This window comes from Phascolarctos cinereus, unplaced genomic scaffold (genome assembly GCF_003287225.1).
Source record: "Phascolarctos cinereus isolate Bilbo 61053 unplaced genomic scaffold, phaCin_HiC Scaffold_4;HRSCAF=312, whole genome shotgun sequence".
NCBI lineage: Eukaryota > Metazoa > Chordata > Mammalia > Diprotodontia > Phascolarctidae > Phascolarctos > Phascolarctos cinereus.
This window is the reverse complement of record NW_027555847.1, coordinates 32482367-32500956: the sequence shown is the minus strand read 5'-3', so window position 1 is coordinate 32500956 and position 18590 is coordinate 32482367. Positions and strand designations below refer to the sequence as shown.

At 40.8% G+C, this 18590-nt stretch overlaps 1 protein-coding gene across 1 annotated transcript in view; it reads left to right on the top strand.

The window, feature by feature from the left end:
• Positions 1-6157: 6157 nt before the first annotated feature.
• Positions 6158-18590, top strand: part of SUCLG2 (succinate-CoA ligase GDP-forming subunit beta) — a 323754-nt gene continuing 311321 nt past the window's right edge. The window contains exon 1 of the mRNA XM_021007549.2: positions 6158-6307. Coding sequence (XP_020863208.1) covers positions 6221-6307 — 87 coding nt within the window. The 5' untranslated portion in view covers positions 6158-6220. The remainder of the gene's footprint in view (positions 6308-18590) is intronic.

Below are 18590 nucleotides of genomic sequence, written 5' to 3'. Positions count from 1 at the left end.
TTGTCCCAGTTTCCTCAACTGTAAAATGGGAATAATAAAAGCACCTACCTCACAGGATTGTTGCAAGGATTTGTGAAAATCACTTAGCACAGTGTTTGGCACTAGTAGGCATTACATAAATACTTATTTCCCTCCTCTCTTCAATCACTCCAAAATACATGTACAGGTGGAATAGATTTAAAACTTGTTCATCTAATTACACAACATAAACTGGATAATTGGCATTCTTCATTTCTGGATTTTTCCTATACAGATGGTTAGGGAAAATGTTGAATAGTTATGAATCTCTTCTAGGTATTTTTGCAGTATTCCATGGCTTGTAATCATCATAATACAATTCACATATTGGAGAGTCTAAAGGGTGTCACCATCTATAGAGAAGCCCTTTTTAATTTGTAGTCTGATCTAAATTTCCTCCATGACAATGGTGACCACCATTGGCAAGTGTACATTTCCCTGTTTCATGATTCTTGTGATATCCCTGTAATCTCTGTTATATCTTTCCTGAAATCTCAAATTAACTAATGGGTAAATAGGTGGTACCTGGTCAGAAGAGAGCCTTTAAGGTGGTGTTTTGCTCTGTTGAATCAAATATTTTCCTATGGTCAATGATTCAATTCAATATACATTTATTAAGTACTGATTATGTGCCAGACTGATACAAATAAGAAAATGAAATACAGTCTCTGTCCTCAAGGAACTTAGGACCTAATGGGGAAAGACAACACCCAAAAGGAAGCTTAAAAGCAGTGGGGAAACAGAGGACCACCAAGGGGTACCTGCAGTCCTAATCCAAGAGAGCTACTAAGGATATCTGGAGTCCAAATCATACAGACCTGTTGATTGAAAGGAGACAATTACCTGGAAAGTTCAGATCTCAGCCATTTCTCTATGCAGCAAAGATTTGGAAGGAGTTGGGTGCTCTACCTTCTAGCCTCCAATCAGAGGGGAGAGGAGGTGGAGGAAGTTCAGGTGTTGCATATCCAAACTGAATCAATCAACAGTGATGATGATTTCAGATGATCAGCTTACACTGTGTGAAGTCTAAACCAAGCAAGCCAAGAGTTAACACACAACGTGACAATTTTCTCCATTTTTCAGTCGCGCAATATTATGATGGAACCTTACTATGTTGATATGGGTGTAGTTAATTATCAGAACTGTTATGACAAATTTGGCATATAGGTCAGTAATTATTGATGATTTCCTGGTTGCTTTTGGAAGAGAGGGGGCATTAGTAAGGTCAGAGATTTTTCTCATACTTTTTTTTAAATTCATTTTCTTCAGATACCTTGTGAATCAAGCCTTCAAGACCCTCACACTTGTGTTGCCTCCTGTTCAGATCTCTTTTGTACATTCATGCAGTATAGTCCAGCTGCTCTCCCCATTGAATGAAGTTCCTACCTCCTTAAAAAGCACATCCAAGGCTTTGGCATTGGACTGGAAACTCTAATTTCCTCAATGGTAAGGCAAGTATGTGATATAAATCTTTGCAGATCTTTTCCATTTTTCTTCTACCTTTTGTCCTTCTATTGTCATCTTTAGATGATCCCTGATTGTTTTGCTCTGTTGCTTTCTTTATACTTGGTTTACCCTCTACTGCTCCTCTCCATGCAATGTTGTTCACAACCTTCCATTACCCTTTTTCATAAGATTTTACAAATGAGCTTTATTTCAAATTGGCATTGCTTTTGTCTTGCAGGTCTTTCTGCTGGGCTCAAGCCAAAACTCAAGTGGTTGCTGAATGAAGTAGCTGTTTTTTGATTTTTTAGTCTATTTTATATCAGAAATCATTTACTATGGTTAAATTTCTTTATGGAGTTATGGAGTCTACCTACATCCTTTTCTCCATTCATCTCACTTTTTTTTTACCATTGTTTAAATAAGTCAATATTAAGTTTTCAATCAAAAGTCACATTTTTCTCATTTTTATTCTTTTTTCTACCTTTGTACTGATTTTGATCCTTTTCCTAAAAAGCTGATTCAAGAATGACTCTCACATGACAAGAAGTCATTTCCTCTCTGGAAAAAGATAATCAGATTCATTTTTTTGTGATATTATTGGTATTGATATAGAACCTGCCAAGTCTTTTCTCATAGAAAGTACTAATGATGTTTTGGTGTGGTTTACTAGAATTTTATCTCTCTTGTTCCTATGTCATATTTCCCTCACCTATTGCAACTTTTCTATCAAAATCACTAATTACCAAAGTAGATGTTGATTTAATTTAGAGTTCATCATCAAATTCTTTGAAAAATATTCTACCTCTCCATCCTCTGCAACTCTAACCCTAAATGCCCCCTGACTCTGACTCTATCAGATGTTGGTGGATAAGCTTCAATTATTTTCATAGTGGCCTTTCGTAAATACCAATAATGAGCACTAAAATCCAAGGTGCCCAGGTATCCATGAAATACTGTTTCTTTTTGCTTGAGTGCGTGATTTGGAAACATTCTTTTTTTTTTTCTCTCCAATGAGTACACATAAGTCATCCTTCCATTAGTTGCCACCTCATTCTTTCTTCTGATTTTAGTTATAATGAAAATATCAAGATTAATATGAGAAAAAATCCTCCAGGATTAAATCCAATTGATCATTGGATCACATTTAGAGTGTTAAAAGCTAAGTTCAGGTTTGTAAGCTGTATAAAACTTGTATTTTTTTTTAGTACTTCATATTCCCTTTTCTTTCATTTACCACTGGTAACACAGGAGAGGAAAGAGGCCACACAAGATGAAAACTATTTTTAAAATTTTTCTTTGCTTCATGGGTTTCCACAGACAAGAATTCAATATCAAAAGGTCAGCATCCCGGCAATGTGCCTTTCTTTACTTGTCCTCAAAAAGCAGACACACTGAGCTGCAGGAATTGGAAGCCATTCCTGCATGGTAGAAGATGCTGGAGCTACTGTTCCACCAGTCTCAAGCCCTGGGCAATCCCGTTACACTAAGAATCAGACATCAGAGATGGGTTGTAGAGGAAGGAGATATTGGGAATCCAAAGCCAAAAACAAAACATCCCCTGCATCCACGAGCTTATGATCGAACACTGAGCAAATTGCTTGCTTCGTGATTTTGCCCAATACAAAAAAGGGGTACTTCTGTCCTAGCAACCTCTGCTCTTGTTCAGGCCCAGCAATGAGCCCAATATTTACATAATCAGCATTAATCTCAACCATCCTCATGAAAATCTACTCTTCTGTTCTCTTCTCATAGATAATCAAGCTCTGATTCATTGTTATTATGTGTGATAGCCCATATGAAGAATTTCATTTACTGTTATTTGAGTTAGTAAAACTAAGTCGTTTTGGTTCCTCCCCTCTATTTAAAAATCATCCGTATATTTTCTTAGCATTAATTTCAACATGTAGTCCATATAAATTATGGGGGTGGGAGGAACTACATATGTCATGTGCAAAATCTTCATGGATTATATCAGCAATAGGTGGAGGTATGTCAAAATCTTGTCCATAAAAACACTTAGTCCACAATTATATCTTAAGCACCTACTGTGTGCCAGGCACTGAGGATACAAATACAATGAATGGAACAATCCCTTGTATTCCCAAAACAATTATCAGATTGTGAGCTATGTGTAACAGGTGCTATATATTGACTCACCTACCTCCACATGGGTCTCTTTGAGCCATGCATTATATACAAATTAAATGTTGCCATGTTTTAAAACCCTCTTGAAACAGAGACCAGGGATGCCAACATGCAAAGGATGGACCTTGGATCCAAAAGGCGAACATGGGAAAAGGTAAAACACTACAGAACTCTGACAGGGAAGAGGACAAAGAGAAAATTGAGATGCTCCTGAGCATAAGGAAAACAAAAGGAAAGGAATGCCTAGAAAGTTGAAAGAATCCTGGCAACAGGGAGGAGCCAAAAGGGGAAAAAAATGACCTAACTTACAGACAGAGGAGAGCCATAGCCAGAGAGAAAGCTGGTTGCCTTAACTGGCAAGAGTGGTCTCAAACCAAGAATGGGCATAGGTACAGTATGCAAGAAGTCTTGGTGAGTCCAATGGACATGCTTTCTTAATCCCTGAGAATCCATTATATCTAAGGTGGTGGCAGCCCTCCATGCTTTGCACCAGTCATCTTCCTGTCAAGATACGCCCCACCTCCACCCTTTACATTTTGCTCTGGGAACAATAATCAAACCAACATTTCCATTAATTTTGAAAAGAACTTGTCAGTCAACTACCCTACTGCTTCACTGAAGAACTCATGACTTCTAGACCAAAATATATTATCTAGCCACTACTCCCTATATATGCTGTCTCCCTCTATGTGAATGTATAATCCCAGAGGACAGGTACTCTTTTTCTTTGTGTCTTCAGTGCTTAACACAGTGCTTGGCGTATAATAAGTGCTTAATAAATCCTTGTTCATTCATTAAGTTCAGTCCCTCTAAGTAAGATCAGAGAGTTAGTCAGGAAGTCCTCCATATGCAAGAGACTGTAGACCCTGCTTCTGGGGAAGTTGTGATGATGACTAAAGGAAGAACCTCAGAGCATATACAGACATTCTATAACTGGTTCTGGCTGGCTAATCATGCGGTGAAAGGGAAGGTCTTTGAAATAGGGAGGACAATACATGGGGGATCAGTGAATAAGCCCAGTCCCTAAGATCTCAGATAGAGTGCATCAATGTGCCTGATTGTTGTGACTCCCCACAGGGGAGAGACTGGGAGCCTGCTTCCAGTAGAGTTGTGATGATGTCTAATGGAAGTGCTTTGAAGTGACTTTGGAGAATGTGTAGACATGTAAAAGTGTCCAGGCCGCTAACCATATGGCAAATGGTAGCCTCTATGATTGCCTGTAGCCACAGAACTGGAATTAGAAATGAATTGAAATAGACATTTCAAAATGGCTCAATCACTGTTTCTCTATATTGTTTGGGCCTCTTCTTTTAGCCTGATATTTCAGTGAGAGATGATTATGAAAGGGGAAATACCTTGGGCACTCCACCTATCTGAACCTGACGTGTGACCCTCAGCAAAGGGACCTCTCCTTTGCCTCACCGTTTATACTTTTGTTTTAGATGTAGAAGGTTAATCTAGAGGCTCTGACCTTGTGGTTTTGAAAGGGCAGGAGAGCGAACACTCCAAGCATCTGAAGATGTAGGTGTGCAGGAGTCAATTTCCTACCAGGTTTTGTGGTCAGCCCAGAATCAATGACCTCAGGAGCAGGGACCTTAGGGACTCAGCACAGCAGGTAGCTGAGATTAGGCTTCATCCACAGGTGGTTATGCTGAATTTGGATATAAACTTGGTGCGGTCAATGATATGTAGAAACTATGCAAAATCTGAGCCTCTTTTCCCCAGAGATCGAGGTATAGAGAATATGCCCTAAAAGTATTGGGGAAGATTGGAAATATTTGCACATCTGTTCTTGCTATGGTTTTAAAGTAAATACTCCATTTTAAAAGCTAATTGATATTACTTAGTAAAATAGAACTGAAGTACGCTTCGCTGGTGGTTTACAACGTAGTTTAATACACGAAATGGTGTCTTGAGCCGATAAGACTACAGAAAAGAGAACCAAGCCCCTCTGGTTCCCTAGAATCTTGAGGTAGGGATGATATAGCAGTCTGGTATGGGATACTAAGCTAAGAGCATTCTGAATGCTCATTCATTCTTTGGAATCAAACAGGGCATTTGTAGGCAAAAGCTGTGTGCTAGGTCCTGGGAATTCAAAGACAAAAAGGAAATCCTCCTGAACATCAAATAATTTCTCTTCTCCTGGAGGGATACAACAGGAGCCAAGGGGGGAAAAATACAAAGTAATATAAAGTAATTTCAAGAGAGACAGAGTACTAATACTAGTGGAGATCAAGTGAGGCCACGTATTGTGGTGGCTGAGCTGTGTCTTGAAGAATGCTAGTGATTCTACATGATGGACTTTCCCTTCTTCTTTTCCTTTCCTACCTCCTCTCCCTTCCCCCATTCCCTCCTCCTTTTTCTCCTTTCCCTTCTCCCTCTTTCCCCTTCTCTTTCCTCTTTCCTTCCTCCTCCCCTTTTTTCCTCCTTCTCTTCTGCCTTTTTCCTCCTCCTTTCCTCCCTTTTCCTCTTCCTTCCCCTCCTTTTGCATCCTCCTCCCTCTTTCCTCTCCCCTCCTCTCCTCCCACTTTCCCCTCCTCCTCCTCCTCCTCCTCCTGCCCCAGGGGACCAGCCCTAGTCCAGTGGCCCTCCGCCTACTTTCCTGTCTAAGATGGCGTCCCCCATGGCAGCTCAGGCCGGGAAACTTCTGCGGGCAGCGTGGGCTCTCCGACCATGCCTCCCCTTGGGCCAGTCCCAGGTGAGTGGAGATCGGGCCGAGCCGGGTCGGCCGGGGCCTCGCAGCTCCCCCGATTCTCCAGCCTCCGGCTGTGGGGTTGCCCCGGCCCCCCCTCCCCTTGTCCTCTGACCCTAAGCTCCCGCCCCGTGGCACCTCTTCTTTCCCTCTGCCGGCCGCCGTGGGGGTGCCCGGGGCTCAGGATACCTGGGTACCCAGCACCCCTTCCAGTCCCCACCCCCTGCGCCCCATCCCCACTGCTGGGCGCTCCAGCTCAGACCCGCACTTGGGCTGGCCCGGAAGGGACCTGCTGCCACCGGGGCGGGCGGGCACCCGCGGCGAGCTTTCCACTTAGCAGACACGTGTTCTTAAAACTGATCCTGGAGACACCGGGGCCAGAACTGCTCATCTCCGGACCTAGTTCGCACCCTGGTTTTGTCACTCACTTGCCCTGGAACTGGGGGCAAGTCCTGGAGTCACTTTCTTCCCTGTAAAATGACGGGGTTCGACTCTACTGGCATAGGACTACCCTGAAGCTCTGAATCTTTGATCTTAAGGAAAGATGCTCTGGTTAAAACGGGGAAAGGGATGGGATTCCTGTCCCGACTCCTTGGGGCTTTAGTCCTGAGCTCCTGCTACTGCCACTAAACTTCCCTTGACTGGGGGATCCAGGAAGTGCTGAGAAAAGCCTGCATAAAAGGAGACAGCAGCGGACGCTAGTGCCGCTCCGAGTCTGACTTCTAGGTAGTTTCACTTTCCTCAGGCCGCATAGTTTACAAAGACTTTAGAAGTTTGTGGGTACAAGCAGGAAGGGTTGTGATTTCAGAGTTCACTTATTGATTGATGAAGAGGGAAGAAAAGTAAGATTTTTTTTTTTGCTTCGTCTTTATTTTAAAGGCAGGACAGCCGGTGACTCAAGCAGATCAGAGAAATGGCCTTGTCCAGTCTCTCATTGCTAATTAATGAGTGCAGAATTAGTACTCATGCAATTTTAACCAGGATATGGCATTATGGTTTTTAAGAAAATTAAAAAGTAACTGCTAATGATTTTTGAGTTGCTCTTAGTTTTAGCTGATTATGACATCTGCAAGCAGCTCCCCCACTTTTCTTTTCTTTTTTTTTATTAATATAAATTTTAAAAGTGATAATACTTATTACTGTGATGTATGACAGTAAGGTGGGATACAATAAAAGGACAGAGTTTCTCATCTAATCAAAATTGCTGGTAACTATTGTAATAAAATAAGACGAATACCTTCAGGTGATCAAATCCTATTCATTATTTAAGCTTTACAAAAATTAACAATTGCATTTCTAATGGTTAAAATAGATTTGAGTGGGTGATATAAAACGCAAAGCTGAGGCATGTGAAAATTTTTCTGAGAAATGTGCAAAGCTATTGGTGTACTTGTTTATGAGACTGTAAACTTTCAATCGTAAGCTCCTTTCAGGAAGGGGGGATGAAATGCCCCTTTTAGTGTTCAGTATATAAACTAACTCGGAATTGATCAATAAGGTGTTGTTCATTTGAATTGAATTGTGGAGAGTTATGTTCAGCCAAAGTTGGGTAAAGTTTAATGTTGGAAATGATTAAAGTGATCCTGGGCTCAAGGTTAAGAGGATTCTATTGTAGAAACACAAGACTGATACACCGTCTCCATCTCATTACTCTGATTTATGTCCATCATGATGATTGATTGTTACCCTATAGGCCTAGAAGGAAAGTTCTGAAGAAAGATAAGAGGAATTCTGAATGAAGAGCATTCAGAAATTCACTTAAAAGAGTATTCAATCTGTCAGTCAGTAAGCATTTATTAAGCACCTTGTCGTTCAGTCATTTTTCACTTGTATCTGACTTTTCATGATCACATTTAGGGCTTTCTTGGCAAAGATACTAGAGTAGTTTGCCATTTCCTTCTCTAACTCATTTTTATAGGTGAGCAAATTGAGGCAAAGAAGTTAAGTGACTTGCCCAGTGTCACATAGCTAGGTAGTGTCTGAGAGGACACCTATGTTCCAAACACAATGTAAAAGAAAAGGGCCCATGATGGAGACCTACCATGTATAGGCACTGTTCTAAGCTCTGGTGATAAAAATGTGAAAAATAAAGAGGGAGAAGGTACTCAAAATTCTCAGATGTGATGATGGAGTGGAGATGAAGTGGAGAAATCAGAAAAGTCCCACATTTGGGAAATGAGACCCCTGAGATGAGCTCCATCTTCAAAGGGCACATTTGAGTTCACATCTCCAACCTTCAAACAGAGGAACTGCAGGTGATGGTAAGCTAGAGTACCAAGGCAGATGGGATCTTGCAGAATGATGAGGTTTTCCCAATAATGAAGAACCTGGGACATTTTAGAGAAGTCCTAGAGTAGTGCAACCAGGTGAGAAATGATGTGAATGAAGAGCTGGAAAAAGAGACTGAGACAAAGTGGTCATTGAGGTAAGAAGGGAGCTAGGAAAGGACAGTGTCATGAAAATCCACCAGAAAGAGAATATCAAGAAAAGGGTGAGTGACCATGTCAGAAGCTGAAGAGAGGTCAAGGAGAATGAGGACTGAGAAAAGGCCATTCAATCTGTCAATTAAGAAAGCATCAATAACTTTGGAAAGAGCAGTTTCAGTTGGAAGATAGGGTCAGAAACCAGACTGCAGGGATTTAAGAAGAGAATGGGAGGAAAGGAGATGAAGGCATCAATTGTAGATCACCTCCAAGGAATTTAATGATGAAAAGGAGAAGAAAAGCAGTGGTTTGACTGAGTGTGCTCAAGGAATTGAATCCTTTTGTCTCTGCTCCAATGTCTGAATAGTCCCAACTCTTTCCTGATCATCCTTTTATCCCTAATATTGCCAAAACAAGGAAAGAAGGGATAGAAGTAAGTGTGGGAAAGGAAGTCAGAAATAGTGATGTAGTGGAGTCAGTTATTGAAATTAGGAAGACCTGGGCTCAGCTCTCACCTCTGACATATACTAGCTGCGAGACCCTTGCTAAAGTTTCTTAATCTCTCTATACAGCATATACCAAGATGAGTAAATAAAAATTATTTAGGAGGAGAGAGCTAACAACTAGTATAAAGGACTAGTGCTGGGGATGCACAGGAGCTAGCACACAGTAAATAATTAATAAATGTTTATTGGTTTGCTGACTGGCATTTGAGTTGGATTTGGAAAGCAGTGAGGAATTCCAAGAGGCTGAGCTGAGAGGAAGGTCATGGCCAATACAGGGAAGAACCATCTTTTCAAAGGCACAGGAGTAATAATGGCACTAATTTTCTATTTGGTGAAATGTGGGACCCCTTCATTTCTATAATGTATTGTATACACATTAAATACTTTGGGATGTAGCAATGATCTCATTAATGTGGGTACCCCCCCCCAGAGTTTGCAATACTTGCTCTGCATTTCTTTCTGTCCTCATCTCGTCTATGGCCTCCCATAAATCTTCCACATGGGCCTAACCCAATGGAATAGAGGCCTTCTCTTGATACTTACATACAGTGGTATTTTGTATTCTCTAATGTATCCAGTTCTTTATTCAGTAAAGATTCATGAAACAATAGTGAGAAAAACAAATATTAGAAAACAGGTTAAACCTTTGCCCCTTGATGTTGTAGACTTTCAAACTGCTGACTCTCCCTTAATTTTCAGCCCTCTTTTAGAGGAGGGGGGGAGGAGGAGGCGAGGATGGATGCTTGCCTTATAGGAGTGAAGGACCAAAGGTTATGTTCGAGTTCTTATCAGCTAAATGAGGTTATACAAACTGCATTGTAATGCTGCAACCTCCTAGCAGGTTTCTTGCCCAGATGAATAAATACTTCTTTTTCCCCCTTTTTAAATGAAGTGTAACAGCAATTTCAGCTATTTGAGCAGGCGATTCATCGGCCATGATTTAGGAGGAAAACTGTTGACCTTTTGTGTTTGAGACCTGATATAGAATTCCCCTCATTGGAAGCTCAGGGATGGAGGGGTAGGGAGGGTAGAAAACACCTGTGTCTTCTGTCTTTGTATCTACCTTAGTTACACAAACTCCCTGTACTTTGCATGCAGTAAGTACTTCATAAGTGCATACTGAGTACATGATTGTAGAATTAATAGAAAGGCAGATTTTGGTTTAATTGAAGAAAAATTTCCCAACACTCGGAACTACCCTGGTAGATAGTAAATTCTTAATCACTGGAGGGATTCAGGGGGTGATGAGATTATCTCCAAGGGTGTTATAGAAGGTGTTTTTGGTCAGGTAGGAGTGTTGGACTGGATGCAATGATTTACTAGCTGATGACTCTGTTCAAGTCACTCAAACTCTCTAAGGCCTCAATTCCCACATTTGCAAAGTGAGGTTGGATTGGATTCCTTCAAGGATCTTTCATGGGATCCTTCATGTTTGGCACACTTATTGGTATGTAGCAGGTACTTAGTAAATTTCTGTTGACTGATTGACCCTCTGGGATTACTTCCCACAAGGACATCAAGGCCAACCTCATTTTATCAATATGATTTTATTAACAGACATACACGCACACACACACGTGTGTGTGTGTGTGTGTGTGTGTGTGTGTGTGTGTGTGTGTGTGTGTATATATATGTATGTATATATGTTTGTATAGTCATCTATAGACCAACTGACCTATATCTCTATCAGTTTTCTCTATCTCATGTATCTCTACCTCTTTCTCTAATAGTAATAGTAATAACTGGCATTTATAAAATGCTTATTACATTCCAGGCACTGTATTAAGGCTTTACAATTATTATCTCATTTGATTCCCCTCAACAACTCTGTGAGATAGGTACTCTTATCCCCATTTTACAAATGAGGAAATTGAGGCAAACAGCAGTGGGCCTGGAGTCCGAGTTCAAATGTGTCCTCAGGTCTTCTGGACTTGAGGTTCACTATTTACTGGGCCATCCAACACTCACTCTCTCTCTCTCTCTCTCTCTCTCTCTCTCTCTCTCTCTCTCTCTCTCTCTCTCTCTTATCTGTTTATACCTTTACCTCTATCTTTATCTTTTCTCTTGTATGTGCATAATTATCTGCAAGTTGTCTATTCATTGGAATGTGAACTCCTTAAAGGCAAGGACCATGTTTTTTGCCTTTCTTTGTATCACAGTGCCTGGCACTTAGCATGTACTCAAGAAATTCTTGATGATTGCTTGATTCAAGGTTCCTAGCTTCTAAATCTTTCATTTTATGATTCTTTGACTTTTGACTTCCCTTCCAGCTCTTAGGTGCCATGATTCCAAGAGTGTCTCTGTAATGTTGGCAACTCCTATTTAACTAGTGCTCAAGATTTGCAAAGCACTTTATATCTCATGATTTGTGTTCTCTCCTACGAGGTGGGCTAGTGCAGAGAGCACACTGGATTTGGAGTCAGTAGAGCTGGATTTGAATCCTGTCTCTGACACTTCCTTATTCTCTGACTTTGGGTCAATCACTTTGCCTTGTTGGGGCTCAGTTTTCTTATATATAAAATGAGGGAGTTGAACTAGATACATTTTACCTTCTCTCATAGTTTTAAGTCTACAATTTTATAACCTTGTCCAGATTCTGGAAACAGTTTCCATTAATGCAGTGAAAGAAGTACTAACATTAGAGAAAAGTTTATCAGCTATCTCAGCTAATTTGTCCTGTGTTTACACCTCATTTTGTGGTGAGCTGCCCTATAAGTCATCTTCTGGCTCTTGATGGGAAGCTCTGCTCAGAAGGATTTCCAAGATAAGTGCAGCTAAAGCTTAATGTGGATATACTTTTATTTAAAGCCCTTTTGAACCTGGCTTCAAACTAACTTTCCAGACTTACTAAGGTACATTCCTCCATTTCATGTGCTCTGAGGTCCAGCCAACATGAGGACCATCTTGTTGGTGCTCGAACAAGACATTTATTTCCCCTTTCTAGACTGTGCCAGCAAAACATTCCCTCCATCCTCACCCCTTAGAATCTCAAGAAAGCTCAGCTCAAATATCACCTCCTCCATGAGGTCATTCCTGATTTCCATCCAGGCACCACTGCCTCCCATCCCAAATTATTTGGGTATATTGTGCTTGAATTTTGTATATTACTTATGTCAGTATGTATCATTTCCTCTGATAAGAATGTAAGTTCTTTGGGGTCAGGGACTGCTTCATTTTCTTTTTCTTTTTCTTTGTGTCTCCAATGTCTGTAATAGAGCCTAAAGCACAGTAGGTGTTCAGTAAATGCTTTGATTGATTCATGAGGGCATAGACTGGTGTGTACTTCCTTCCACTGTCCTCAGAAAGATGATTGCAGAGTTCATCCTTTCCCAGCTAGGGTTTCATGTCCCAGTAATGCATCAAGAATACTCAGAGGTATAATCAACAAGATTTTGGAAAGTACATTTCATTTCTTAGTGATTCTGTGGTGTTCATTCATTTCAGTTGAGTACAACTCTTCATGACCCTTGGAAAATCCTTGGCATGATCCTTGGCATGATCCTTGGTTTTCCTTGGCAAAGATACTGGAATGGTTTGCCATTTCCTTCTCGAGCTCAGTTTACAGATGAGGAAACTGAGGCAAACAGGGTTAAGTGACTTGCCTAAGGTCACACAGCTAGTAAGTGAGTGAGAGTGGATTTGAACTCAGGTCTTCCTAACTCCAGGCCCAGAACTCTACCCACTGAGGCATCTAATTGCCCTAGTGAATCTGTAGGATTATAGATATTGAGCTGAAGGGACCTTAGAGGACATCTAGGCCAATTCTCTTGTATTACAAATGAAGTAACTGATGCCAAGAAGAGTTAAATAACTTGGTGATGGTAGCCAAGATAATCAGCTGCAGACTCAGGATATCCTTTCAACCAAGTTTTAGGACTCTAAATCCAATGCTTTTCTCCCTTGTACTGGGAAGCCTACCTACATTTGAGGGGATTAGATGAGGGGACCTCTGATGGCTCATTCAGCTCAAGGTCTGTGAACCTCTGTGTTGAAGCAGGGAGTCCTCCATTTTTATTCCATGCTTCACACATCTTACCCATCAATCCTCAGCCCTACTTGACTCTCCTGATTTAGAACTGAATTTAGAACTGCCAGCCAGCAAGCAGATTCTGACTCCTTATCTAATCTTTGCTGAAGTAGCAGAGATGGGACACTCCCGGTTTGTTCCATCTTTTTTTTTTTCCCTGTCCTCTCTCCCTTCTTTTTAGAGGTCTGACTTTATTTTTTTTCTCCCCATTCTTGTCTTCTTTCTTCCTGCTTTCTTTCCCTATCCTATTTGCATGAGTGGGTCTCGACCACCCTTTGTCAGAATCTAGTTTTCTTTGCTTCATTTGAATTGTAAGTATAGTCTAACGAAAAACCTTGGGAAGCTCCAGGACAGATGTGGAGAAATCCACTGAATGATCTGGTTTGGACTTAAGCAAACAAACAAGCAAACGATCTGTCTAATTTATAAGGACCTCAGAAAAAAAGACACTGAGTCTAAGGAGAATCTACTAATATTTGATTTTTACTGAGGGCAAATGAGATGGAAAACTGAAGCAACTTTCTGGATGATGGTTTTAGTTCCCTACCCCTAAGTCCTGTGTAAATATGGACTATTCTGGTTTGCTATCCACATTCATCAAATTCATTGAATTGTTTGTGGCAGTTAGATGGCACATTGGATAGAGTGTAGGCCTGGAGTCCAGAAGACCTGAGTCTGAATTCTGCTTTTGACATTCACTTGTGTGACCCTGGGCAGGTTACTTCATCTCTCTTAGTCTCACTTTTCTCATCTATAAAATAAGAAGAATAAAGGGGAGCAACCAGCATTTTTGAAGCACCTACTATGTGCCAAGCACTGTGCTAAGTACTTTACAAAAATTTTCTCATTTAATCCTTATGACAACCCTGTGAAGTAGGTACTACTATTATCTCCAGTATTATAGTTGAGGATACTGAGGCAGATCATGGTTAAGTGACTTGCCCAGCTTCACACAGCTAGTAAATGCCTAAGGCTGGATTTGAACTCAATCTTCCTGACTCCAGGCCTAATGCTCTACCTGCTGCTTCTTTACCATCTAGTTGTCTCTACCTTCCAGACTTGTGAAGAACAAGTGGTATAACATACATAAGGTGATTTGCAAACCTGAAATGCTATAGAAATGCTTTATTATGTGATGAGTGAAAAACCTCCAGAGACAAAGTTTTGGGTAATTGGTGATCAAGTTATTAATTGGGCTACCTCAGGGTTGGGGAACCTGCAGCCTCGAGGCCACTTGTGACCCTCTAGGTCCTCAAGTCTGGCCCTTTGACTGAATCCAGACTTCACAGAACAAATCTGCCTAATAAAAGGATTTGTTCTATAAAACTTGGGACTCAGTCATAAGGCCACACTCAAGGACCTAGAAGACTGCATGTGGCCTCAAGGCTGCAGGTCCCCCATCCAGGGCTAGCTAATAATCAATAAATTGATGGTCAGTGGTTTCTCTCAGGAAACTAAAGACAAAACCATGGAGAGGCTGAAAGCCTTAATATACTTTTTTTTTTTTTGGAAAAGAGGAGGCCTCTGACAAATGAAAATCAACCCTGATTGATGGAAATTTAATGAGGAGATGGGTTAGAAGTCTTCAGCTCCTCCTGCTGAGAATGTAGCTTAATCATGAGACTCAGCTGCCTCCAGCAATCTGGACAGGGGAATCCACCTCCATCCAGAACTCTAGGGTTGGTTTTTACCTTCCTGAGCTGGATCACTCCAAACTCTAATGGAGAATTAGAGGGATAGGGGTTCATTTCCTTGGGCAAGAACTTGCTCAGACTGGATTCTGTTTGCACTCTAAACAGAAGTAAGGTCTCCTAGTTGGGTGAGGTCCTGCACAAGATCAAGGAGGACATTCTCCCAGGGTTATCAGTCAGACATATCTTTCAGAGACTGATTGACCTTCTACCGGGGCTGAGCCCTAAATGAGGAAATAAAAGGAGAAAAACCTGACTCTTAATTTAATAATCAATTATTAGTATAATAGCAAAATAGTAATTTCTTCTTCTTTCAGTTACTGTGTCATATGGATTGTTTTAGGGGCATAGATAAAAGGCTGAATGCAACTGTTAGAGACCATCTCATCCTAGAATTTTAAACCAGTTTGCATGTCCTGGACCTCTTTACTGGGTACAAAAGTCTGTTTCTCCATTCTTAGCATTAAGATCCTCCCCAGTCCCTCATAACTGCTGCTTGTTGTCCTTCTCTTCTTTGATTTGGAGCCCTGTGCCATCCTTTTCTTTCCTCTTCCTTCATTTCAGAAGCCTAAATATAGTATTGTCTTTGGATTTAATCATTCTTAGGTCAGCAGGACTGTTAATGAGTAACCTCCAATGTGAAAGATCAGGAGAAGCACCCAGTTTGTCCAACATTCATACATTAGCCTGGCAATGCCTCATTCCTGGCCACCTTTGAGTATCCTGCACTGCTTCAAGTCACGCAGTTGAGGCACTCTCATTTATATGAGGATTTCCCATACCCCTTCCAATAGCTAATGCCCTCCGTCTCTACCTGCCTGGTATCAAATGCTGAAGATCGCAGTTAGTCCTTTTCCATTTCTTGTGTTGATGGCCATTGGAAACCTGTGGTTTCCCCTGATAGTCTCATTTCAAGGTGAGGTTCTTGAGGTTAGGGCTGTGTGATTCTTTGTCTTTGTATCCCTAACACCTAGCACATAGCAGGCACTTAATGCCACTTGGTTGATAGATTGAATGGGGGTCAAAAGCCTTTATTCCTCAAAGTTGTGCCTTTGTCTTTCTCCTACCCCAAGATGCTAGCTCTGCTACTTAGAGCAAAGTTGCTAGGAGAGATTGAGGCTTAGAGGAAATGAAAGAGTATATGTAAATTTGAGAGGTGGGAAAGGGAGGAAGGTCAGGTTCCATGGGATGGCCATCTTCAGAAGTAGTTACCAGAATAAAAGTCCTGAAAAGAAACCCTTCAGTGGCTCTCTTCTTCACTGCCAATACTCCTGGATCTACAGATGGATTTTTCCCAGGTATTGTTAGGGGCTTTTTTATCTGTCATAGACAAGTTTATTTGTCCATTTCCTTAGTGAAACCAACGCCTTCTGATTGTGATGTTGCAGAGGCTGTTGGATTTCTGGATTTTGAAAGGTTTATTCAGGTCACCCTCCCCCATTGGGGAAAGGAGTGCAAGACTCATCCCAATCAAATATTAGCTAATAAGCAACCCAGAAGAATGTTTTAAAAATGAAATCTTTAAATTGTTTTCACTTCAGGAAGGAAGCTATTAGTGGTGAGCTCTTCTTTATGGAGCATTCACACAGAGGCATTCTGATTTGAAAATCATTAAAATGAGTAAATCTAATGAACTGAAAAAAGAAATAAACTTTAAAATTGTATTTGTGCCATTAAAATAAATAATAAATGTAGGCTTCCTCCCTGAAAGAAAATGTAGCATTAGGCTATTTTTTTTATAAATAGAATGAAACTTTGCATCAGATCCAAAACTTTGCATCAGATCCAAAACTTTGAAAGAAAATTTTTTTCCCTTTATCTCTAAAAATATACAGTACAGCTAAAAGCCACTTTGGTGAATACTACTACTTGAATTAGAATTTTAGGGTATTTCCTGACCATTTTAGAGTTAATTTTGCATTGATTAGTAATTTATTAAGCTTTATCATTTAAATTCTAAAATTTGGAGGTGTATGTTTAAGGGAATATCTTTTCTCTTAAAAAAATAGCCGATATGTATGTGTGCAATGTAATCAGTATTTGTTAAATCTCAGCTGTATGCAAAGTACTATATTAGGCATTGGGGGAAAGGGGATAAGACAAAACACGACCCTTCACCCCAAAGAACTTACATTCTATTGAGTGTGGGAGGGATACAACAGGTCTCTAGATAATCACAGGGAGGCATTTGTGGAATGAGAGAACACTTAACTAGGGGTAGGTGGGTGGGGGAGTTGGAAATCAGGCTAGTCTTCTTGTTAGGGATGGTACATGAGCTGAGCCTTCAAAGAAGTTATACAAGATTGTAACTACTAAGCCTCACTGTTATCTTTCATATATTTGTCCTGAAGGTATCCCCAAGGATACCTTGTTTGTTTGTTGATTTTGTTACTTTTTCTTACAAAGAGTATAGTGATCTGGCTTTGGAACCAGAAAGATCTGGGTTCAAAATTCCACCCCTGCCCCAAGTATACCCCTCTGACTGTGGAATCCTGGACAAGTGATTAACCTGTTAGTGTCTTAGGCAACTAACTCTCTTTCTTTCTTTTTCTTTCTGTCTTTCTGTCTTCCTTTTTCTCTCTTCTTCTTTCCTTCCTTCCTTCCTTGTTTCCTTCCTTCCTTCCTTCCTTTCTTCCTTCCTTCCTCCCTCCCTTCCTTCCCCTTCCTCCCTCTCTTTCTGTCTCTCTCTATGGCTGTATCTCTCTGTCTCTCTTTGTGTGTCTCTGTATCTTTGTGTCTCTGTCTTTCTTTCTCATGGTATGTACCAATGTGGTATAGTAGACCTGAATTCGAATTCCTTATGAGGAGTTCTGCCTGTGTATCCCTGGGTATTCCAATAGCCTTTCACTGCCCCTGACAAACTCCTGGCCTGATAAGTTGTATAGCAGATGCCGATTTACACTGAGGGTAGGAGTTTACTCTTCTGGCAATCTCTATACCACTAAAATCTTAGGCCTGATAAAACACACACACACACACACACACACACACACACACACACACACACACACACACACACCCCTGCACTAGTCCCCAAGATAAATATGACTTGGTTCCTGTCCTAAAAGTGCTTCTGTGGGTCCTGCTCAGAACTATGAATCTATGAAAGCCAATATATGATTGCCCTTTTCCCCATGTATGCCAGGAGTGTGTCCCCACCCCCACCTCCTGCTGCCAACAGCACAACCTTTTCTATAAGGGCCTGCTCAGCTGCCTTTCATCATGCACAATGCCCTCCTCCCCCTATCCTACCATCCTCATGGTACCTTGTTCTTTTATTATAAACCCTCAAAACTGGTCTTACTCCCATGTTCTTTATTGTTCATTTATAATCAGTCCTTGATTACATGCTGATTATTCCTAAATCTCAACTTTGTACTCCCAGAGAAAAACAGAACTCAGTGTTATGATTCTGATTAGGAAATCAGCTGGATTCAACAATGAGCTGTATTTTTTCAAAAGGCTTGGAACTCAGTATTAACATTTTACTTTCTGATTTAACCTTAGACATGCTTTCTTAATTAAAGCAGTACAAAGACAAAAGCTTTAACTACAAAGCAACTAGACTGATTAATGAAATAACACACAGACCTTCCAGAATTTCTCCAAAGGTATGGTCTTTCCCAGCCATCTTGGGACTCT